This window comes from Carassius gibelio, chromosome A3 (assembly GCF_023724105.1).
Source record: "Carassius gibelio isolate Cgi1373 ecotype wild population from Czech Republic chromosome A3, carGib1.2-hapl.c, whole genome shotgun sequence".
In the NCBI taxonomy this organism is placed as follows: Eukaryota; Metazoa; Chordata; class Actinopteri; order Cypriniformes; family Cyprinidae; genus Carassius; species Carassius gibelio.
In genome coordinates, this window is record NC_068373.1 from 28,140,804 (window position 1) to 28,166,308 (window position 25,505).

At 35.6% G+C, this 25,505-nt stretch overlaps 1 protein-coding gene across 1 annotated transcript in view; it reads left to right on the forward strand.

Moving 5' to 3' along the window:
- The first annotated feature begins 612 nt into the window (after positions 1-612).
- LOC127955670 (phospholipid-transporting ATPase ABCA3-like) overlaps positions 613-25,505 on the forward strand; it is a 39,789-nt gene continuing 14,896 nt past the window's right edge. Inside the window, exons 1-16 of the mRNA XM_052553478.1 lie at positions 613-909; positions 1,891-1,969; positions 4,885-5,140; positions 8,922-9,049; positions 10,284-10,449; positions 11,844-12,103; positions 12,187-12,303; positions 13,583-13,703; positions 17,156-17,329; positions 17,410-17,591; positions 21,254-21,400; positions 22,278-22,407; positions 23,450-23,604; positions 24,283-24,438; positions 24,659-24,869; positions 24,998-25,148. Of these exons, the coding sequence (XP_052409438.1) occupies positions 1,916-1,969; positions 4,885-5,140; positions 8,922-9,049; positions 10,284-10,449; positions 11,844-12,103; positions 12,187-12,303; positions 13,583-13,703; positions 17,156-17,329; positions 17,410-17,591; positions 21,254-21,400; positions 22,278-22,407; positions 23,450-23,604; positions 24,283-24,438; positions 24,659-24,869; positions 24,998-25,148 (2,408 nt within the window). The 5' untranslated portion in view covers positions 613-909; positions 1,891-1,915. The remainder of the gene's footprint in view (positions 910-1,890; positions 1,970-4,884; positions 5,141-8,921; positions 9,050-10,283; positions 10,450-11,843; positions 12,104-12,186; positions 12,304-13,582; positions 13,704-17,155; positions 17,330-17,409; positions 17,592-21,253; positions 21,401-22,277; positions 22,408-23,449; positions 23,605-24,282; positions 24,439-24,658; positions 24,870-24,997; positions 25,149-25,505) is intronic.

The following is a 25,505-nucleotide window of genomic DNA, read 5'->3' on the forward strand; positions in this document are numbered from 1 at the left end:
ATATATATATATATATATATATATAAACTTGATTACTTGAATTATGTTTTAAATCATTAAACAATACCCTGTAGATGTTTCTTTCTAATGCACTGTAAATCATCTGTGTCACTCAATGTGGATTATAGAGATTTTTCACTTTATCCAACTGGAGGGCATCTTCCAACAACTTACATAAAGTTATTTTTTGAGTATATGGAAACACCTCCTGCTATATTTAGTCATGTAAAATACAATTAAAAATGTTCATCTGAATTCTTGAAATATATGCAAATGTGTTATTCAAATTCTTACTGATAAGATGGGAATATTTTTGCATGTTTTTAAAAATTCAAGGGACAAAGTTAGTATTATGTTACTGTCTGTATATTGTTTTCGAGAATTAATAAATTAATAGAAAATATACAAACGTTTTATATATTTATTTGAGCCACAACATTACAACAATGCAGCCAAACAATATACAGACAATAACAGATAACAACAATGATAAAACAAACTGATAATGAAATAGTTCTGTGAATTGCAAGTAATTTAATATAGAAAATAATGAGAAATGTAAACGGTTAAAAAAATTTTTTTAATAAATGTGAGGTGGTTTTCTGTGCAGGTGATGCACTGACGTCTGTCACGCCCATAGAACGTACGCGTCGGTCACGTGACCGCAAGCAGCCACCCAGCTGGAGGGGGTCACGTGACCGCGTTTGTTGTGTCCGCAACACACTGCACGGCTGCTGCGCTGCAATGTCGTTATCATCATCTTCATCGTTATTATCGTCCTCGTGAGTGATATTTCCCGACGGAACGTATCCGTGGCGGGGCCGAGCTAATCGCGTGAGTGTATTCAATGCTCTCCGACTGACAGAGACGCTGCTGGAGCCCAGAGAGGGACAGAAAAACGAGTGAAAGGTGAGCTGTGTGTGAATGCGGGTTCGCGTGCGCGTGCATGCGGTCTATTGTGTTTTGCTATCGGAATTGGGTTAATTGACAAGTTCTTAATGAACTCACAAGATCATTGCAAGGTTCGAGCTAAAGGAAACGGATCCATAAGACAGAGATTAGAAAAACAACATTATGCACATTTGATAGATAACAGCACTTTAAGTTCAAAGAAATCGAATGCAAACACAAACACGACAAAAAAATAAAAGCAGACAATGCATGTCTATAATGTCTATCCTGGCATGAACTCACGACACAGACAAAGCTGTGTCACCGATATAATGTCACTGCCACGTCAGAATGATTAACCCTGCTGGATGTTTAATAATGACATGCATTCATTGACAATGTTGCAAAGATCACAGGTGCGAAGTAGTCAAAAGATGTGCAATTTGGTGATCATTATATGGGGAATATAAAGTCTATTATATTAATAAACTACTAATGTTTAAATCTGAAGACTGGAATGCGAGATGACTTGTTCCCCTTTAAAAGTGATTAAATTGGCCTGTTTAGCTGTGTATAAGTGTTGCAAAAGATATTGTTGTCATACACATTTGCCATCATTTATTCGCTCTCAAGTTGTTGCAAACCTTTATGACGTTCTTTCTTCTGTCGAACACAAAACTTCATTTTAAAGAATGTTCATAACCAGAAAGTTGACGGTAGCCATTGACTTCCATTGTATTTTCTCTACTATGGGAGTCATTGGCTACCGTCAACATTCTTCCAAATATCTTCGTCTGTGTTTTAATTTTTGGGTGGAAAATCCCTTTATTCAGGTACATTTCAGATTTCTGATCACATTGTGCAATCACAAGTGCAGTAATTGTCTGAACTTCTTGTTTCTTACGGGAAACACGAGTCGTCTCAGGACAGAGTAGCTCTGATAAAGTTTGTCTCATATTTCTCTAAACATACACTGACATTCACTTTGCTTTCGTCCAGGTTGTGAAGCTCTGTGAGTCTGAAAATGGCCGTGTGGCAGCAGTTTGGATTGCTTCTGTGGAAGAACTATATTCAGCAAGTGAGTACTTGTCTTGTAATTGTAATATTTGTGTGTGCATATATTCAGGCACTGAAAAACACTAATTTTTGGGGTCAGTAATAAAAAAAATTTTAAAGGGAGAAATTCTTTAATACAAGGATGCATTAAATTGATAAAAAGTGACATTAAAGACATCTCTAATGTTACAATTGATTTATTTTTCAAATGAATGCATGCATGCAATTCATTCATGAACAACTATGTATCATGGTTTCTACAGAAAGACGAAGCAGTGGCCAATCAGAAATGGTTTAGATAGTCAGAGCTTTTAAGTGCAGTTCTGCACGCTCCTGAATCATCTCAGAACTAAGTGCAGACGTGATGTAAAGAAGACATTCATTGTGCAGTTTAGAGAGCTGCACTGATAATTGAGTTACTTTGTTAATAAAGGGAGTGTGCTTGTTGCATACATCAAAAAAATGTTTTCTTTATCTTTTGTCTTGCCCTGCCCTGACTGAGGAGTTAAATGTCACTCATGCTGATAACAATCAGAAATGTTTTTTGAGCAGCAAATCATCACATCGCAATGATTTCTGAAGGATCATGTGACGCTGAAGACTGCTGTAAATTCAGCTTTGCATCTCAGGAATAAATTACACTTTAAAGTGCATTCAAATAGAAAATAGTTATTTTAAATTATAATAATATTTCACAATTTTACTGTTTTTACTATACATTTTTTTTTTACTGTATTGGTGGCTACAGTATATTGGTTGTACAATGCTTTAAGGGTTTACACACTGCAATAACAATAACACACTGTGGGTCATAAAAAGTTTTATTTGCTCTTCCACAAATGAATGACTTAAAATCAGAGCAGAAAGTCTTGAATTCATTAAGTCATGGCATTAAATGCTCCATGCATTTCTATATAGAAAAATCTATATCTTCCTCGGTCTTGTTTTTCATCCTTAAATCACTTCGATAAGTTTCTCTGAAAAACAAGACTTCTTGTCTCATCTTGTTTAGGATTCTTGCAGCTAGAAAGCTTTTTTGGACTTATTGTGTTTTTATGAACTTACTCTGTTCCCTTGAATTTATTCCTTTAATTTTCTTTAGTCGGTCTCTAAAAGGTCTTAACCATGTCCTGAATTTACCTTCATAAAGCCCTGGGTTATACAGGCCACAAATTACGCCGCCAGAGGTATAGTGTGTGAAATAATGCAGCGCTGAAATGTCAAATGTGTCGTTTAGATTCAGGCAACCACATTATACACTTCCTTCAGACTGTAGCCTCATGAAACATTCATGATTTGGACGGTCACAAACATCCACACTGGGGTGTGATTCAGTATTTTTAGCAGATTTCAGAAGAAGTAAGACGAACGGCTTGTTCTGCTCGGTCACTCAATGTTCATTAACCTTGTAAGTATGCAGATGAGAATGTGATCAGTCTTTTAGGGCAAAATATGAACAATGTGAAATATGGAACAAGATAATCCAAAAAGATGACGAAAAATGACTTACTCAACGATTTAAAGTGTGAAAAGCCCATTAGACTGTGTGTAGTCTGAAAACTGTCAGAATAAGTCTATAAAGACTAAATGTTTTAGTTGAAGAAACTAGATGTTTTAGTTTAAATGTTGTCCATCTCGCCTTCAAACAGCAAGACGCAGAATCTGATCTCTTTTACCATCTTAAGCAAACAAGGAAATGTTTCAACTGGTTTGCAGCGGATAAAAGTGCACAAGCGAAACAAAGGTGTGGAGTCGAATTCAACGTGGCTGTATGAAATGACTTCGGTGTTGCTTCCCATATTTAGATTAGATGTGTGTCTCTCTTTCATGAACACAAGACAAGAGAAGCTCTGTTTGCATGTGTTTTTCACTCTCATTACCGTTCTCTGCACACTCGCCGTCTTGTGTGCGACCGTGTGCAGGTGAAGTCTATCAGAAGTCCACTTTCTAAAGTCAGTTGAGCGTCACTCTTCGCTCCTGATGGAGGGCTGTTAGGGCTCCAGTAGGAAAGCCAAGGCAAGCCTCATGATGGCACACAGCGCTGTCTTTCTGACCCAGTTCAGAGTCTACAGTTCCTCATCGATCTAGATCAAGCCTCAGGTGCTGTGTGGGATCCTGCTCTAGATTAGCAACATGAATATGACTCATTCACCTGTCGACACAAACAGGAAGCTTGTGCTTTGAAGCTGATCATCATCATTTGTTGTGTGTCATGATGTAATGGTGTCCAAAATTCTTTTTTTCTTTTTTTTATCTTTCAAAAATTTATTTATTTGTTAATTATATTTTACTTTGTATTTTGGTGTTTTTTTTTTTTTTTACTACCTAAAATGTAAAAATTTAAAAGGCACCGAAAAACACTACTGTTTGGGGTCAGTAATATATATATTTATATTTGTATATAGTAATATATAACATTTTACTTTACACACACACACACATATATATATATACACACACTTTATTATATTTTACTTCATTTAATTTTGTTTTATTTTACTTTGATAAATATTTTTGTTATACTTATATTTTATTTTTATTTTTGTAAGTATTGAATTGTATTCATAAAATGTAGCTAACCTTGTATCATGACTGTAAAAATCATCAGTTCCACCACAAACAATTAGTTTTAATGTAAATGAAATGTTACTTTTTATTATTTTAATTTAATATAAATAAAAAATATTGTTTCATTGTAACAATCTAAATCATGGAAGTGTATTCATAAAAGTGCACTAAACACATGAGAGCTATGGCTTGGTGGTTGCCCTATTTTAATTTATTTTGTTATTTAATTTATTATTAAATAATTTTTTTAAGCGGGTTACATTACTTTAAAGGTATTTTTCAGTGTTTTCTAACTTTAAGTGACCATTATCTTATTCAAATGTGTATGTAGCTGTCAGTCCACTCTTCTTCTGTTCTCTCGTCCTGCAGAGGCGTCAGATCCTGGTCACGCTGGTGGAGATCGCTCTGCCGCTGCTCTTCTCTGCTATCCTGATCGTCCTGCGACAGAAGGTGTCCTTCATCAACTACCCCAATGCCACGCAGTATGGCAGCTTCTCGTTGAGCTACCTGCCGTCCACACTGTGTCGCCCGGACCTGCAGCTGGCCTACGTGCCTGCGAACGCCAGCGTGGTGCGGCGGATCACCGAGGACGTGCAGCAGAGTCTGCACGGCTGCATCAGGACCGGTGAGGGCTTCAGCTCTGTGCTCTGAAGAGTACGAGTGTGTTCATGAATACAGCAGCTACTGCATCTGGTTTGACTTCAGTCACTGGCTGATGATGTTACCAACTCTCTCCATACGCTCAATCAAATGATTAAAAAATAAATAAAAATAAAAATGACTCCATAGGAAACGTGGAAATATGAAATGGCTAATACTAGTATTAGTTCAGTAATATTGTAAAAAAAAATACTATAAAAAATATATAGAAAATATACTGTATGTAATGAATTGGTTAAATGAAAATTCTGCTAATAGAAGGTCATTTTATATATATTAAAATAAAAATTTTCATAAATGTTTTTATATATATTTATGCTGTCAACAAATGGCAAAAAACAAAAATGTTCTATTTAAAATAAATATTAATGTTAATTGATTTAATGTTAAATATCTTTTATTATTATTATTATTGTTATTGTGTATTATTTACACTGTCAATGACTCAAATGACATACTATATATATATATGTCATTTGAGTCATTGACAGTGTAAATAATACATATATATAGCAAGCTTATGCAGTAAATTGTCTACACCTTTGGGATTTTCATATTTCATGGGCAACTTATTAATATGGATATAATTTTAAAAAGTTATGGAAATTTCTAAAGTTTAATTAAAAATAAGCAATATTTGTAAAATATTTATTTGTATAGATATAGCTCCAGAAATTATGAATGAAAGGAAAACCTTAAAGTAAAATTTGTAAAAACTTTGGAAAAGACCAAAGTAAAATTTGTAAAAACTTTGGAAAAGACCAAACGAATATTCCTATAATGTTGTCATACTCAACCTCTATAAATTGCACCTCATGAGTACAATAACTCTTTTTATTGATATTACATGTCTATCCTGCAATCATGCATGTCTAGATAAGTGATTCAAGTTCACTGGTCCAGAAGTGTGTGATCCTAGCTTTAGTATAACTGTCCTGCTCTACAATATGTGTGAGTTTGCAGTATATATTGAGGTTTTGTCATGAAAAGCGTGGTGACTTCACAGAACTGCCTCTGTCCGACCCTTGAATTGTCCTGGTGCTTGTGTTTATGGGCTGTCATGAAGGCCTGCAGGGAAATATGCAGGTGGTGAGTCACATAATAAACGAATCTCTGGGCTGCGTCCTGATCATGTGACTCACGCCGGACCCTTTTTGCTTCCTCTTGTCGCTCTGAGCGAGGAGATCCATCATCTGATGCCTCAACTTTGACTGTAAAATGAACAGCTTGATGGTGTTAAAGTGCTGTGTGATATTCACAAATGATCTCTGACCGAATAGTCTGCTTTAAAAGAGTCTGCTGCGGCACTGATGAAATGAATGTCAGGGAATTAGACACTTTAAGCTCAGACAAACATATAATTTATCTGAAACAACTGAGCTTTAAGTAGCGGTTAATTTCATGACGAAAGCAATGGCTCGAGGATAAATGAGGTTCTGATTCAGTGAGTCATTTGAAGAATCGGTTCATTTGTTCGTGAGCGACATGCATCACACTGTGTGATTGTTATTGTGTTATTGTATCTGTTTGTCTTAAGAATATTTTGCAGCTCAGACTGCAAACTCACAAATAGATATTTCTAGTATTTTAAAAGGGAAAGATGCAGAACTCTCAAAATCACTAATCAGTGTTATTTTAGGATTTATTTATACTATTATTGTGTTTAATAATATCTTGAGTTTATTTTTTTTTTGTTATATTTAAATTTTTCTTTTTCTACATTTAAACAAGTAAATTTGTTTTAGTGATTGTTGCCGTTTTTATTAGTTCTTTCATTTTTTTTTATTTAGCTTCAATTTATCTGTTTTTGAATTTTAGTGATTATTTGTTGTTTTTATTTTCAATTTTTCATCTAATATTTAAATTGTGTTTTATTTGAGCTTTATTATAATTAACGGACATTCTTTTAATAGTTTTAGATAACATTAATCACTAAACACTGCCACTAACAGAACAAACTGATATTTTTTGTATTTATTCGGTAGTTAATAATAACAAACCTGTCACTAACAGAACCGACTGATTTTTTTAATTTTTTAATTTTTTTAATAGTAATAATACCATCACCAACAGAACCGATTGATATTTTTGGTATTTTATTTATTATTATTATTATAAAAACATTTTTTTTGGTGGTTAACAACAATACTATCACCAACAGAACCGATTGATATTTTTGGTATTTTATTTATTATTATTATAATTTTTTTTTTTTTTTTGGTGGTTAACAACAATGCTATCACCAACAGAACCGATTGATATTTTTGGTATTTATTTATTTATTTATTTATTTTGTCGTGATTCAAAACCAGAATGGTTCAGAGCTAGAACTGGTTCTCTATTGCAGACATAGACACTACAGTCCGTTTCAGCAGGACTTCAAAAGTGGCTTTATTGCTCATTTATTGTTCTTATCTCTCGCTGTTGTGTTTACATAGACACAGATGCTTGCTGGATTTTCTTGTTGATCCTCCAGTGTGTTGATGTCAGTTCAGGACAGGACGAACCACAGGTGTTGCTCTCTCTGAGCCAGTTTAACCGGCTCAACCGATGCAGGAACTCACAATAAAGCCTTGAGAGACCAGTTACATGTCAGACGAGCATTTGACCCAGATCTGATGAAAGGTCTCATTATTTATTCACCCTCATGCTGTGTTGTTTTGTGAAACAATGAAGAACAGTAAAGCGACAATAACAAGTACCATATAAAATCCGAAGAATGGAATGCTTCTTGAAAACATTTCACTTTTTGTTGCATGGAAATAAACAAGAGTGTGGGTTTATATGAACACAAGGGTGCGTAAATAACAGCAGCCTTTATATTGTCTGGTCAAATATTGCTTTAAAGCTGCACACTTATTGGGGTCAAAAGCATGTTTGTGTGTGTGTGTGTGTGTGTGTGTGTAATTGGATTTAGTTGGTGAATCCCAGTCGAGACCTGGCTGAATTCCCTCATTAGCTTTTACTTTTAACATTATTTTCTCTTGAAAACGTCCCTAGCAGCCATCATGATATCATTAACATGTTTCCAGTAGGCTGAGAAATCCTAAAATCAATTCTTTTAAAGGTCAAACAGTGAGCCTGTGTCCACACAGCTGTTTTAAAGCTTTTGTATGATTGTTAAAATGGTTACATTTCTCATCAGTTCATCTGTTTTTATCAGTTTACTCCTCAAACTTTCTGGCTTCTGAATTTATTGCAAGTAACGATATGAATGATTTTCCTTTCGTTGCTGCCATGATGCTAATGTGTTGTGTGCGGTTGCCCTGAGGGGACCTAGTAAAGATGCATTTTAACCACTGATTCTTCACAGCATCGTCCTTTGAAAGAAAGTTACTTTCACAGCGCAGAGCTCAGCGTCTTCTTGACATTGTGTTATCCACACGAGCTACAGCGTTTGAAGGGTTAAAAACGCATGCAGGCATTATGCAAATGTGTTAACTTGGGAAGTGGGATTCAAACGACTCGTTTAAGCACTTCAGAGTCAACTCTTTCTTTAGAGAGACAGTAACTTTATGTATGATGCACTTTTCAGCTTTATTACATTGCAGACGTTTTACATTCGCATAAAGCTGCATTACACACTGCATGAAATATAGTTATCAAAGAGCCATAATAGGGGCACTTTAATAATAATAATAATAATAATAATAATAATAATAATAAAAGCATTGTTTAATGCACGTGTTGTATTGATTAAATGAAAGCTGTAGTAAGAGTAACTCTGTCTTGCTCTTGTTCTGCAGTACGTGGCTTTGAAACTGAGCAGCAGTTGGAGGAGTTTGTGAAAACGGACCCAAAGTCAGGCAAGATCTTGGCAGCTATTGTGTTCGAGCACCAGTTCACACACGAAGACGAGCCGCTTCCTCTGCAGGTGAGATGTGACCAACCGGACAGACCAGCGCCTGAACCAATTAGCATTCCCCATCACCCCCGTCCTGTTAGCCCAGACCAACCTGAGCAGCTGCATACATAACACTCGGAGCTCTGCGAAGAAACGCTTGTGCATTACACTCCAGCATCAACTCAAAACATTATCACAGAAAACAATATCAAATCAAAATATAATCAAATTATTATTTAAATTGATATTTTAATTATCAAGTAAATATAATTAAATATATATGACATTATTAAACATTATACATTATTAAATACAATTATTTGTCATAAAGAAAATTAAGCTAATTATTTACATATTAACACATTTTTTGCCCAAAACATCATAAATCCCACACTGTTTACTAATGTTAGTATTACAGAAATAACTCTGTAAGATTATAATAATATTATTAAATACTTGAAACATTATGAAAGGAATATTTATTATTTCTAACATTTGTATTTAGTGATAGTAGTAATCGTTATAATAATTGTTATTATTAAACACTTGATTTCTTTATTTTACAGTGAAATATATTTTTTATTAAGTAATACTACTACACTAATAATAATAATAATTGTATTTCAAGCTGTAAAATTGCATGCTAATGAATTTAAACCATTATGTGGACGCGTCTCATAAAAATAAAAATAAATCATGTATTTCACTAAGGTATCAAAAAAATGTAAATAAACAATTAAAAATTATTATTCAAATCAAATCAAATATTTATATTTGATTTATGATATTTAAATTCTATGCTATTAACTAATAGTAATATTAAAACCGTAATGAAATAAGGCCAAAGGTCATGGGTTGAGTCTCGGAACCGGCCGGGATTTTAGGGATTTTTATTTCTGCACAGCGCTCCCCTGCTTTACTTCGGTTTTAAAATTATTAAAAGACAAATTGTTTAATTTGCATCAGTATTTTTTACATCCTCTCTCTCTCTTTTTTACTACAGTAATTAGAAGTGGTGGAAATGAACTGCTAAAAACTCGAACCATCCTAAAACTGGGATTAGATTTGCTTATGTAAAATCACTTCCTCCATTTTCTTTAGATTTTGAATGAAATAATGTGCAGTCTTGTCAGTTTTAGTGTGACTTGTCTATTTACTTTGTTTCATGATGATAACCGTTACGTGTTACTTCGGGGTTTGACCCTGTGACACACGAGATGTCAGAGATCATTTGCTGATCAAGCTTTGATGTGATGTGTGGCAGGTCAGCTATCATCTGCGCTTCACGTACAGCCCCAGAAACGCCCCGGCGCGCGAGAAGTTTGAGTTCAACCCCAACAGTGATCTGGACTGGCACACGCTCAGTCTGTTCCCGCTGTTCCAGCTGCCCGGGCCCAGGGAACAACACGAGCCCGACGGGGGCACGCCAGGTCAGTCCGCACCAATGCATTGTGGGAAATGAACCCAGCGGAAGCAACCTGCTAGCCACGAATTTCAAGTTAAATGAGTAGTTCAAACAAAAATGAACATTTGCGGAGAATTTCCTCAGTTTGTTTCTTCAATCAGATCACGTATCATTGAGACCTGAAACTGATCTCAAATATCCAAATGCATGCATTCCCCCCCCCTTTTTACACTGTCATAGAATAGATCTGATCTAAAAAAAAAATCTGAATTGGGTCACATTTAACTGACAGCGTAAACGAGGCCTAAGTCTGCTAATTCACATGTGCTTAAAGTTGAACTTCTATGCATTCGAATATAGATGCTGTTAAAGCTAATAGCCACAAAACTACAGTTTTTAGCGCTAGTGTCAGTTCGTTAAAAATCTCTTTAATCAAAAAACATCCATCAACATGCAAATTAGTAGTTGATTTTCTTCCTTGATGACCTTTTGCTGTCAGTTACCATCAGCAGATGAGATAAACCTTAATGAAACCTTAATAAAACCTTAATGAAATCTTGCAGGGAGTTTGTTATTAATCTCGAGCGCTGCGTTAGCATCAGCTCTGAACTTTAAGGGCGGTTATCCTTTATTTTTGTTGCGGTGCTACAAATGACATCTTGATCTTCTCTTGCACGACTCTTCACGCCTCACCGTTCTTTCATCTGCGTTTAATTACATAGAGTTGCTTTCTACCGCAAGTGCGCAGACAGCACAGCGAGCGTTTCGATCTTCAAGGGTCATCGTGGTTTGAAAAGCCATGGGAAGCTGTGAGGCTAAAATCAAGTTATACCACACACATTTTTACTGGCTTTACTATAGAAACTGCGAGATCGTAAGGGTTACAAATGTCCTCTTTCACTTGCACTGCATTTAGCTCACTGTAAGCCAGACTTTTGTGTTTTTAAAGCGCAAGCAGGATAAGTGGAAATTACCGTGTTTTCCGGACTATAAGTCGCACTTTTTTTCATTATTTGGCTGGTCCTGCGACTTATAGTCAGATGCGACTTATTTATCAAAATTAATTTGACATGAACCGAGAGAAATGAACCAATAGAAAACATTACCGTCTCCAGCCGCGAGAGGGCGCTCTATGCTGATCAATGCTCCTGTAGCCTACACTAAGCAGCATAGAGCGCCCTCTGGCGGCTGGAGACGGTAATGTTTTCTATTGGTTCTAAATAAATGCGACTTATAGTCCAGTACGACTCGTATGTTTTTTTCTTCATCATGACGTATTTTTAGACTGATGCGGTAATATGCGCAGTATCCAACATTAAACCACAAATGCTCTCAATTTCAGCGTGTGTTTGTAGAGAACCCATCGGATTCATTGAAACCCTCAGAGGAGTCTAATGAGAACTGCGTGTGTCTGGACAGGATATTTCCGCGAGGGCTTCCTGCATGTGCAGCACGCGGTGGACCGGGCCATCATGAAGGCCTACAACAGCACGGCGGCGGCGGCGCTCCTCCAGAGAGCCCAAGTGCTGCTGGCTCGCTTCCCTTACCCAGCATTCATCTACGACGTCTTCATCCTGGCCATCCAGAACCAGCTGCCTCTGCTGCTGGTGCTCAGCTTCACCTACACGTCTCTGAACATCGTTCGCGCTGTGGTGCAGGAGAAGGAGAGGAAACTGAAGGTAGAGAGAGTGCACATGGGTTCTGTTGATCTAGATGTGAGAAAGCTTCACTGCAGCCCTGTGTGTGTGTGTGTGTGTTGCAGGAGTACATGCGCATGATGGGTCTCAGCAGCTGGTTGCACTGGAGCGCCTGGTTCCTCATGTTTTTCCTCTTCCTCTCCATCTCTGTATTCTTTGTCACCGTGCTTATCTGCGTCAAGGTAAACACTTGTTAAGTGCTTTGTGCTGCTAGAAATACCACTGCACTGTTTGCATGTCTGTGCAAGGTTTTTTTTTATCTTACTTGAGAACTGAGAACCAGTTTTTATTCAGAACAAGTTTCACTTGTTGCACAAACACAGTTAAAGTTTAGTTCATTTACATTTTCCTCCGATATAGATGTTGTAGATGCATATGTTTGTTTACATGAGAACTTTTAGCTAAAGGTAGAGTATGCATTTAGAGTATTGCTTTAATAAAAAATAAAATTTTTTTTTTATTTTTTTTTTTTTGAAAGATATTATTTTAGGATACAGTCTCTCTCTCTCTTTTCCCCTGTAAACATTAACATATACAATTTCCTTAACTCTAAACATTAAATACCATTTAATATGGTATTTATAATACTGTCTATAAATGAAACAAATTAAGATTTTTTTTTGAATAATGATTATTATATAAAATATGTATTTGTATATTTCAAATAAATACTTCTATAAAACTTAAAAATAACACTCAATACTATAAATTGATTAGTTATTTGCATGTTAAAATTAAATTAGTGTTTTGAATGTATTTCAATGCAATTTGGTCATAATACAATTTTCCAAAGCCAAAAAAGCAAATACAATTTCCATAATAGCAAAAATAATATTTTAATATATAATGTTTTTAAATATTTATATAAAATAATTCACAATAATAAATAGACTAATTCATATATTTTTATAGTAAACATTAACATAAAATTTCTGTAATTATAAATTTTAAATGCTATAAATTATGTAAGATATATGGATACGTGTGTGTATATTATTAATAAAATTCATTGTTCAAATTATTACATTTTCTATAAAATATTATTATGAAAATTATAAATGTTAAATAACACAAATTATTGTATGTATAAAACTGCTTATACACACACACATATAAAAAAATGTTTATTAAAATAAAGAATAATTGTTTGAAATAAGTATAGAATAATTAATAAAATAAGTACATGTCCCATTCAAATTTATAAAGCTTGAATTAAAAAAAAAAGATACAATTCTTAGAATCCAAAAAAAAAAATTTTCCCAACAGCAAAAACTGTTTTTTATATTTCCATTTAAATAAATAAATTTCTCTACACCATATTGTAACTGAGGGAGTGCAATAACTGTTATTCTCTGAAGAATCAGAATCATGGAGTACAATGAAAATCATCCCAAACATATTTGTACTTTTTCTTTAAGCTTCCCATCTGAGATGATCCACACTGTGTTGTTTTCTCGTCAGGTGAGTCCTAACGGAGCGGTGTTGAGCTACAGTGACCCCACGCTGGTGTTTGTCTTCCTGCTGGTGTTTGCTGTGTCCACCATTAACTTCAGCTTCATGATCAGCACCTTCTTCTCCAGAGGTGACTTCTCCATCTCTGCTCTGTGAAAGTGTGATCTCTCTTTTCAGCACAGGTCACTACACTCTCTTCTCTGAAGGACCCCGACTGTATATACAGCGCTTTATTAAAACACAGCCTCGTCACAAACAACACAGAGAAAGCTGAGGTGACCAAAGAAATGAAGGCATATGTGCAGGATTTTAAACTCAACTCTCAAAAATCAGCTCTCCTTTGTCTAGGTTTCTTTTCTCTGCCAAACAAAAACCAGGGATTACTACAAACGGTGTGTGAAAGCAGGTAACCAGCTGAGTGCAAATGTTCAGGTTGCAGTTATTGAAATGTTTTAGTGAGTGAAAGCCTGAGTCGCGGCTGGACTGTGTTGTGTTTGATTGGTGCTTGTGAGCGCGGCCCTCAGATGAGTTAATAATAAGATGCTGCTTTCATCACATTCTGATTCATCACGCTTTAACTCTTCATCCTGATGGGAGGAAAGAATGGGAAATCATTGGTGTACTTCTGATTCATGTTCACAAGTGACTCATTATGGAAACTACACTGATCTGAGAACGGGCTTGAGTTAAAGCTACTCACTCCTCATTTACTCGACCACATGTTGTGAAAAATATGCAAAAATCACGACGTTTCTAAGCTGATCATTTCCATACAATATAAGTTGATGGTGACTGAAATTTGTTTTTCTAATGTAATATTTTTGTCTTAATTTCTAATACAGATATTTAAAAATAAAAACAAATCAAGCAAAATGACAAAAAAAACTATTATATATATATATATATATATATATATATATATATATATATATATATATATATATATATATATATATATATATATATATATAAAACAATTAAAATAATGCGAATTTATGGTTTAAACAAGAAGAAAATATACTGTTTTCCTTTAAATTAAGTTTATTTTTCTTACTTCATTTGTCCTTTTTTAAAGTATAAACTCACTTAATATTTATACTTTTTTTTGTACTTCTTGGTATTTTAAGTTATTTTGCAGCTCAAATAAATTAATCTTGATTTAAGCATGTATAGATATTTACACTGAAAAACAAGTCAAAAATACTGAGTAAGAAAATCTTTTTTCCCCATTTTTTTTCATGCATAAAAGACAAAATGATGATTGATTTTTTTTTCGCATTTGAAGAACCGGACAAAACTTTAGCTTCTGTTCACAAAAATAGCATTCCTTCTGCTCTTACTCTCCAAACTTGTTCACATTCCTGCATTTTAAAACCTGGCACAACACGTTTAATGTTTTCTTTTTGCGTGAAGGGGTTTTTCAGTAAATTGCATTGAATAAAAAAGCACAAATATGCTGAAGCATTAATAAATCATCAAACGAGGGAGAACCCTTTTAAAGGGCAGTTTTGAAGGGCATTAAATTCTGACACGTAGCATCATGTGTAGGAGGAAAATGAGGCAGTGCATGTCTGTATTGCTGAAAAAAGCACTTTCAGGCAGAGATGTAGTAATCATATGTTGTCCTGTGTAAAAAAATCAGCTGACACACTGCTTTTAAGAGAAATGTTTGCTTGTTTGGACTCGAGGCTAATGCTTTGGTTGACACTAATATGTTAAATATGGTAGATTTATCTATTCGTATGGTTCATGCTTCAGCTTCAGTCCAACCATTTCTGAAAATGTGTTTATATACCTTATTAATTTAATATATATATATATATATATATATATATATATATATATATATATATATATATATATATATAAATATAAATATATATGCGTGTATATATATATATATATATATATATATATATATATATATATGTATATATGTATATATGTATATATTTATATATGTATATAAATATATATGTGTGTGTATGTGTGTATGTGTATATATATATATATATATACACACACACACACACACACACACACACACACACACACACATATATATATATATTTTAAACTAAAACCAGTACAACAATATAAAAATTCAACAATTTAATTACAATTTCACCTCTTTTTTTTTTTCCATCAAAGATGCAAAACAATGCAAAAACTCTTAATAATCCTAAAATGTTTCATTTCTTTAAGCTATATAGAAAGTCTTGTTTTATGGCCTGTGCATGTTCTTTGCAGGATCTTGTTTCATTATAATAACATGTATTATTTATTCTTGTGGTTTTAGACCACTGATAAATGTGATGCATGTTATTCAAAAGAGACTGGAGCTCTTGGGTTTAGAAAGGCTGAATATTGATCTTAATCATCATGTCCTGCTCCACCGGTCCGGTCCATTCAAAGCCCAAATGACATATTGTTGAGTGTAAAGAGGTTCTTCTCTGCGTCCCTCTGAGATGTGAATGTAAAAATAGCCCAATGTGTCATTTTCTTCCATTTGATGAGCAGCGGTGGGTCTCTTTTCACTGCTCTTTTCTCTCATTGGCTCTTTTGTGGCTGTTTGAGGGTCTGGGGGATGTAGCTCAAGGCTGTGTGTGAATGAGTGCAGGGTTTGAATCTGGAGCTCATAATGGAAACTCACTCACTCGTTCACGTCACACATCCGTCACCGAGTCTCTCACACTGAACCTCACGCTGGGGAGAGTGCAGGTCGGGTCACATTTACCCAGGGATCATTCATTTTCAATAAATAATATATTTATGTTCAAATAATAACATCATTTTATCTTTTTGTTTGCTTGTTTCTTTCTTTTACAATTGCGACTTTATTTTCTCTCCCTGTGAAAGAATCAGACTTTAATACACTTCTTCCCAAATCTCATTGATATAATGTGGAGAAAATAATGAAATGTTATTTGAATTGTTTTAAAATTAAAATAAAACATAAAAATAAATATTATTTAAAGTTTAAATTATTTATAAATTGTATATATATATATATATATATATATATATATATATATATATATATATATATATATATATATATATATATATATATATATATATATATATATATATATATAACCTATTTTCCCCTAATTATTAAATTACAGTATTATTATTCAGAGAATAACCATTTTTAATAATGGGAAATACAAAAACACAGTTTTTCCTGAGTCATACATTATTCTCTAAATTCCCATTAAAATATTATGAAAAATAATGAAAATGAAAAGAAAGATTAGATTTATTATAAACAAATATTTTATTTATCAAATAAAAATAATTTAAAATAAGTGTCAAATTTGTTTTGTTGCCTTTATTTAAATCAGCATGAATTATTAAATCACAGTTCTTTTATATAGAGAATCACCATCGTACATAGTTGGAAATATGAAAACACAGATGTCCCTGCACTTGATATTAAAACCAGTGACACAATGTTAAAGATCTTAAAGCAAAATATAACTTCTTTCTTTTGATTTTGCAATGCAGATGACTTGTTCTTGTGATGTTTTCATAGATTTCTAAGCAAATGTTTCAGTTAGTTTTCTTTCTCTCCTGTAGCGAATGTGGCGGCAGCAGCCGGCGGCTTCATCTACTTCCTGAGCTACCTGCCGTACGTCTTCCTGTGGCCTCGCTATGATCTGCTGTCGCACGCCCAGAAAGTCTCCGCATGCCTCATCTCAAACGTGGCCATGGCCATGGGAGCCCAGCTGATCGGCATGTTCGAGGGCAAAGGTCAGGGGTCCGACTGAACCTGAGCCTGCTGCTGCTCTAATCTCGCTGTGTCCTGACGCTCGTGTCCTGTGTGTCCGCAGGGACGGGCATCCAGTGGCATAACCTGTTTGAGCCGGTGACGGTGGACGATGACTTCTCTCTGGCTCAAGTGCTGGGTCTGCTGCTGCTGGACTCTGTGCTGTACGCTCTGGTCACCTGGTACGTGGAAGCCGTGTTTCCGGGAGAATATGGAGTCCCTCGTCCCTGGTACTTCTTCATCCTGGTACGTATTGTCTACATGCACATCATGTGTATTTTCATATTTTCGGGCTGCACTGAAAACCAGGGTAAAATTTCAGATAAACTGGAAAGATTTAAGCAAAGAAAAAGCGTAAGCAAAAAGGCAGATCATGTATCATTTATATAATCTCTATGAACTCACATGCACATTCCTAGTAATCACTGTGTGTCACTAGTGTTATGTTGGAATGCTATGTGGGATTTTTAAAAACATAATTTTTGAGCTCAAAGAGCGATCATAAGAAAAAAATCGGTTTTGTGCAATGCAAAATATTCTTTACTTTATTCTTAGAAAATAAGAAGATAATAGCAGAATGTTTCATGAATCCCCCATTTAAAAATGAAACAATGCTCAGTGTTTTGTACCATGACAGTGTTTAGTTTGAGTGATTATTTCCTCAATCCTCAAGCTTCCTCGTGCACATCACATGGATTAGTGTTCTTGTGAAACCATGGCCAGAATAGCATTATTTTGGCCTCGTGTGCTTGTCTCAGAGATCAGCGGTTCACTCGTGGGAACTCTTTAAAGAGCAAGAGAGTCGATCCAGCACAAGCCCAACTTGAGTGTCTTTCCTGACCGACAGGCTCCTGAAAGACAGGAAGCATTTGGTCTCGACAGGAAAACCACTCTTATGTCATTGAGACGGCTAGGAAGTGCATGCGCGGCCTTATCTCCTGACGTACAGGATTTACTGTGAGGGGTGTGAAGAGGGAGGTGATGAAGAACTGGTGTGATTTGCGCAGAGCTATTGTATATGTTGGACAGCCGCTGCGTCAGTGCTTGTGTTTGCAGACAGGGTTATCAACGGGGCGACAGTAGAGACCCCATCAGAGTGAAAGTGATGTGAAACAGTGGGTCACGCCTTTGACTCAGTGGATGTCTAACATGTTAATGCACAAATGCCTTCATAAACCGGCGTAATGAATGACCTGATTTTTGAGCTTATCTGTAAATCTTTTCACAGATTTATAGGTTTACAGGAATTTTCTACGTAATTAGTTACTTAGAAAACAACACTAAAAAGATACTAAGGCAAACGTCACTATTACTGTCTATTGTTCATTGTTAAGGTTTTGACCTTTGGCTGTAACTCTGACTCAGTTTTTTCTGTGGACTTGATAAATTGCATTAAATGTTGTCTGAGTATCCTGAAATGAACATCTTAAACCAGCCTAAGCTGGCTTTCTGGTATGTATCAACCAGCTCTTAACATGATTTAAATTAAGGCAAAACAAGCATTAAAATAATATAAATATTTTCTATTAATAATTTAATTTTATTATTTTGCATACTGTCTAGAAAAATGTGGGTATATGAGGAAGTCTTATTTAAAAGTGTGATTTCTAGACCTTGAAAAGTCATAGGCATTTTTATAAATGTTAGTATTTCAACAGATTAATAGAAAAAAAAAATCTTATCCTGTAAAACACGAACAACTGGAAAAGTTTAATTTTGTTGTTGACCGTGTGTGGGGGTGGGGGAGTTAGAGAAGTTTTAGGCACTTTCAAGTCGGCTGAAAACTAGCTAGGCTAATCTTAAACAAATCAAGACATGCAGACCAGCTTAGGCTGTCTTAAGCATGTTTTTTCAGCAATGCAAATATGCAATTTTAATAAAACAGGTTAAAAAAATCCCTTAGACTCATGTTTTATGTAACTTCAAACATTTATGGTGCAGTCACATTTACAAGTTTTCAACATGTTTCTGTGAAATCCAGTTATTTTTAATGTGACTCTGCACAATGTTGCTCACAGCTGGTTCAGGTTGGTCACTATAATTCACAGCAGAAACGGCTTAATTTTTTCAATAGTTTTTAATTGTTTTCGTTGCAGTATTAAAGAGCTACACAGATGGGAAATCAAAAATTACCTGTATTACAGTGTATGATGTAGCTGTCCATCAGTGTAAACAATGTGCAAAGTAATTAAATCAAAAAGTACACGATTTATAAAGTTATTGGCTTCTAAAGTAAGGAGTTGACTCTGAATCGCTGAAACGAGTCGTTATAGATTTCAAATCTTTTGCCCATCTCTATGTACGTCACTAGGAGCACTTTGCATAATAATCTCAGCCTACCGTCTTGGGAGAAACGGAACTCTGACCTGCCCCACCCCACACACAGACGCTCTGGTTGGTGTGATAGCATCATGTCGAGGAGAGTGTGTTTTTAATTGTAAAGGCAAGTTTGTTTTATTTTCACTGCCAAAGAATGAAGATCAGAAGAACCAATGGCTAAAATTCATTTTTACCACAATACCAGAGCAGTACAACAAATCCCTTTTGTTGTGTTCACAACATTTTACTGATGACTGCTTTTCTAATCTCAGTGAGTACAGCGGGATTTTCAAAGCGTTTGGCCATAAAAGAGGGTTCATTACCAACTTTATTTAGACCAACAAGCATCTGCGAATCACAACGCGAAGTATGATTATGAAGTTATGTGTCTGTTTTCTCCCGAGCGTCTTATCAGTATGTGTGCTGTCTGCAGCCTTTCTCTGCGCTGACCTTCTTTTACAAACACGTCATTAAAATAAAGTGTAACTCCGTGAATACTCAACGAAGAGACATGAGAGAGATATCTATAGAAAGCTTGACATGTCTACTTTAAAACTAAACAAGTGCTGCCGAAAACAGATATTCGGTGATAAAGTAATCCATATGAAAACAACGCGATGTCCATTTTTCACGTCTCCCTTCATTATATCTAATGTGACCAAGCCCCCGCGCTGAACGCGCTATTCAGATTCAGACTGAAACGCGCGGCTTGAATACGCACACAGAAGAAAAAGCAGCGAGACTGTTCAAGTTTTTTATTTTACTGTTTGCTTTGCGGTGAGAGGAATAAGACAAATTCACCCCAAACAGATGCTAACGCATTGTTTACCATGAAGGTGTGTGCAGAACAACCAATCAAACCTGACTATGTTAGTTGACCAATCAGAACACAGTATGCTACTGAAAGGTGGGGTTTAAGGAAACTGAATCTTTTGAACAGCTTCGTGCGAACCGTTTGGGGATCTCTGAGAATTGAGGTAATTTTAAAATGATATTTTGACAAAATGACAATGTTTTTTAACCTTGGATGGATTTAAACCTAATGTACAGGACTTATAAACAGTTATAGGAAGCTTAGAATTTTCATCTTACTGGCTCTTTAAACTTACATATAAACAAATGATTTACAGAAACCTCCGAATTACACCAGTAAACTCATGTAAACATGGGAAATGGGTTAGTGGGAAAACACACGATCAGGAATTTAACGTTAACTATAAAGATACAATTTTAACAAATCGTTCTAAATTTAAGAGAAGGTCAGAATCTGCACCACAGCTATAATGATAAAGATACAATGCAATTATATCATTGGAATCACTTACAGAATATTTGTTTCCAGCTGATGAATGATAAAAACATTGACTGCCAGCCAGAATCCATCTTTGGTGTGAACACTAATATAGTTTTCATTATCTTATAATTATCGTTCTTAGCGTGAATGGGCCTTTGCATTAAGTTACATTTTATGAGAGAGAAAATATGAATGTTTAGCAGTTCTTAATCATGAAACCAATAGGGAACATTTAGTAATGGTGTGATGTTATGAATGCGTTTATCTAATATTTCATCTCCTCATCTGCTCTCAGCCCTCATACTGGTGCAGCAGCCCTCGTGTGAGCCTGCTGAAGGAGAAGGAGGACGAGGAGGAGGCCGAGAAGGTGTCGAAGGGTGAATACTTTGAAGAGGAGCCAGCTGGACTGGACTCGGGGGTCAAGATCAAACATTTGGCAAAGGTATCATCAGACACGCTGTGTTTTTAGGCCATTGGCCTAAGAAGTTTGAGCACCTATTAGACAAGGATAATGGAGGTATATTGGCACAAAACTTGAAAGAAATGTTTTCAAGGGTGTAAATCTTTGTATATTGCGTGCTTCTTCACACAGACACACAATATTCTTATCAGAGGATAGACTTCCTCATTCTGAACAACTTTGCCTCTACATCCACTGCTGTCAATCACATCGTTTGTTAAAAAAATTGAAATATGTTAAAAAATAACTACTGTTGCGAACTAGTCCTAGGTTTTTTGCTCAATCTCTGACAAAAACCCGCTGCAGTACAATTCTCTACCTTCTACTTACATAACTCTCTATGTTAATAATTATCAAAAGAAATTTTAACTTTACCCTTTGGGTAGCTATAATGGGGTCGTTTTGAAAAGGGGCCTGTCTAAATATACCCAAAAGCCTAAACGCACCACAGCTGACGCCACAGCAACAGCCATAATCGTAAAAAATCTTGAAGCAAAGAAAAATGCTCCTTCGCTGTTATAAATTACTGTAAACCATGGCTTTTTTGGGCTTGTTTCTTTAATGTTTATATTTTTAATTTATATTACATGGTTTCTCCCCAAATGCTTTTTTTAAATCATTGATTTAGGTGGTTACAGGCTTGCTAAATAATATGTATTGTCTTTTTTTGTGCTTAAAGCGCTTGAACTCTGATAATCGCTGCTTGCAGCTATATTGCTTTAATAATATTAGATTCATAGGGGACAGATGGTAGACTCTCTCTGTGTGTGTGTGTGTGTGTGTGTGTGTGTAAGGGCAGTGTGACGGAGACATGTAGAAGCTGTTGGAGAATGTGAACATGTGAATTGTTCTGACGCAGGTGTTCAAAGTGGGCAATAAGACCAAGGAGGCGGTGAGGGATTTAACTCTCAACATGTTTGAAGGCCAGATCACTGTCCTGCTGGGTCACAACGGTGCGGGCAAGACCACCACACTGTCAATGCTGACTGGTAATGAACACAGCTATGTAGTTTTATGTATGAAATAGTGTGGCTGTTCCTCTCAAATTGCTTTAGGAAATGTGATACATTTTTTATGATCTGGTTCGATAAATGATTTACTTGGTTCATTTGAATCGTATCCACGTTGTGTTCTTGGAACGTGTAGCTAGGCATAGTTTATCATCTGTTTTATAGTTGAATAAATGTCAAATACTGCTATTACCGCTATGTTTATGATTCAGTGAGTTCATGAATTAGCTGTTGTATACTTATACGTGTCAATGTTTTGCCAAATAAAATTAGCTAGTTTATTGAATATAATCTGATAACTGGAATATTTTCATTTTAGTTTTAGCCACTTCATGTTAGCAGCTTATTTTATGTACTTTTTCAAAGTAGCAGCTTATCTAACTATACTAAAAGTATCAGTCGCTTGTAGCCATTTTGAAAATAATTTCACAACACTAAAAAGACAGTTTAGCTATTCTTTGTTAGCAGCTAATATCATGGGACTGTGTAGTTTTAATTTACCCTGAACTTATGATTAGCTAAGACTCACCCATGGGTTTTATTAATAGGCAAAGTTCCTCCTTTATGTCTTTCATGTAAAGTTCCTTTGACTATCAAGCATATTTTGTTGAATTGCAATTTTTATGATGCTGCTAGAAAACGCTTTTATTAAGAAACATGCTTGCATGGAATATTTGAAAATGTACCACCTAAATGTATTTTAGATTGTCTATCTTATGTTAAGTTGAAATGTTTTATATAATGTAAATCTTATGGATGATACTGAACCTGTTTGCCATGTAAATAGCCATGATGCTAACATTGCGTAAAAAACTTAATAAACAAACAAACAAACTTATGATTAGCTTGAAGCAAGTTTGAAAGTACCTTAACAACACTGAATGTTAACTGATTATGAATTATATTCTTAAACTGTCTACACCATTGATTCAGCTGTAACAGTAAACAGTGCTAATGGAGGTCAGGCAGAGTTGATCACTTCTTTCCATCATTCAAACTCTCTTTGTCCTTTCATTCTCAGGCCTTTTCCCGCCCAGCAGTGGTCGTGCGTACATTAATGGTTACGACATATGTCAGGATATGGCTCTGATCCGCCGGAGCTTGGGCCTGTGTCCGCAGCATGACGTGCTCTTCGACAACCTCACCGTCCGAGAGCACCTGCTCTTCTACACACAGGTAGATGCAGATCAAGTATACAACTCTGCGATCATATACCTTATCTATTTTTCTGATTAATTGTCCTATATGGGCTTTTTTTTTTAATTAAGGGGGTCGTAAGTTGCTGCTAAAAAGAAGATAATTTTGTGTCAGTGGAGTGGTTTTGTCGCTGCCCATGTTAATGAATCATTCATGCCGCTGCTGATCCAGAAAGAGCAACACAAAAAGTCTTTTCAACCACATCATTATTTCTGTGTTACAGACATTTAATTAACAGAAGTACTGGGATAAAAGTTTAAAGTTTAGGTATAAACGCTTATTCTCTACAGTTGCGTTCAAAACAAACGTATCTAAACAGGTGTTTGTATTGTGATGCTTATACTCTTCCTCCAGGAGGTGATGACAATTGCCGAAGTATTTGCCATTGAATCAATCATTCAAGAGATTCCAATAACAAGTCTTTACGAATTTAGATTTAAAATATTTTTTTAAAGACTTGAGCAATGAACATTTTGTCTAAACACCTAGTAAATTATGTAACCTTTTTTAGTTCGCTCGTAGCTCACAGAATGTCTTTCTTTTTAAAGTTTTACAAGTTATCGTTAGAAAACAATGGCAGTAATGCTTAAGAAACCGACTGTTGCACTGTATTCAGCTTTGGGATTGATCTTTACATATCTTGTTTCTTCTCTTCAGCTGAAAGGTTATCCTCGTGAAAAGATCCCTGATGAGGTGGACCGTGTCCTGCGGATCCTGAATTTGGAGGATAAGCACCATGCACGAACCAAAACCCTCTCTGGTGGGATGAAGAGGAAGCTTTCCATCGGCATTGCTTTAATTGGAGACTCAAAGGTCAGGCAGAACTTTGTATTTCCACGGTTCATTTTATGTTTAGCAGATGTTTTTTATGTTGCATTATATTTCCATGTTGGTCCGGGTTAGTTTGTGCTTATTAGCATGCCTATACCAGTTGTATCAGTGAGATAAAGAATTGTAAACTGGTTTTCCATCAGTACATAAAAGCCACTCTAATGCTAACGCAGCCCATGTGATTTCGTTTATTTCCCTGTAGGTGGTGATGTTGGACGAGCCCACCTCAGGAATGGACCCCTCTGCCCGCCGGGCCATCTGGGACCTGCTGCAGGGCGAGAAGCACGGCCGCACCATCCTGCTGACCACACACTTCATGGACGAGGCCGACCTGCTGGGAGATCGGATCGCCATCATGGCCAGCGGAGAGCTACAATGCTGCGGCTCGCCGCTCTTCCTCAAGAACAAATACGGTGAGAGAGCCCCAAGATCACGAGAGGAGCAGAAAGTAATATTTTAAAGTGAATGATGTGGATGATATCAATTATAAAAGTAATTACTAGTGCTGGCTCCAGTAAGGACATATCTTTTATTTCTACAGGTGCTGGTTACCACATGGTTATAGTAAAAGACGCGTTTTGTAATGTGTCAGAGATCACCCGTCTAGTGCACATGTATGTTCCCGATGCCACTCTCGAGAGCAGTGCAGGCGCTGAACTCTCGTACATACTGCCCAAAGAGAGCACCAGCCGGTAAGACAACACCAACTTTACATGTCTGCTAAATACTGCATTAAAATAGTGATACTATATGTGCTATGCAGTGCATTCCAGACAGTTGAAAGCAACATTACCTGATTATGTTGCATGTTTAATGCATCGAGTGGCGTATTGATATTATTTCATATATATATATATATATATATATATATATATATATATATATATATATATATATAAAAATGTATTTCCAGCAATGTTCTCTGATTGTATGCATCACATTTTGGCAAAAGTTGCCTAGTTATTCAGTGCATATAGGTGTTTGTATACTGCGAACACTTAGGTTACATATTAGACTTGGTTGAGAGGAACGCAAAGGTATCATCGTCA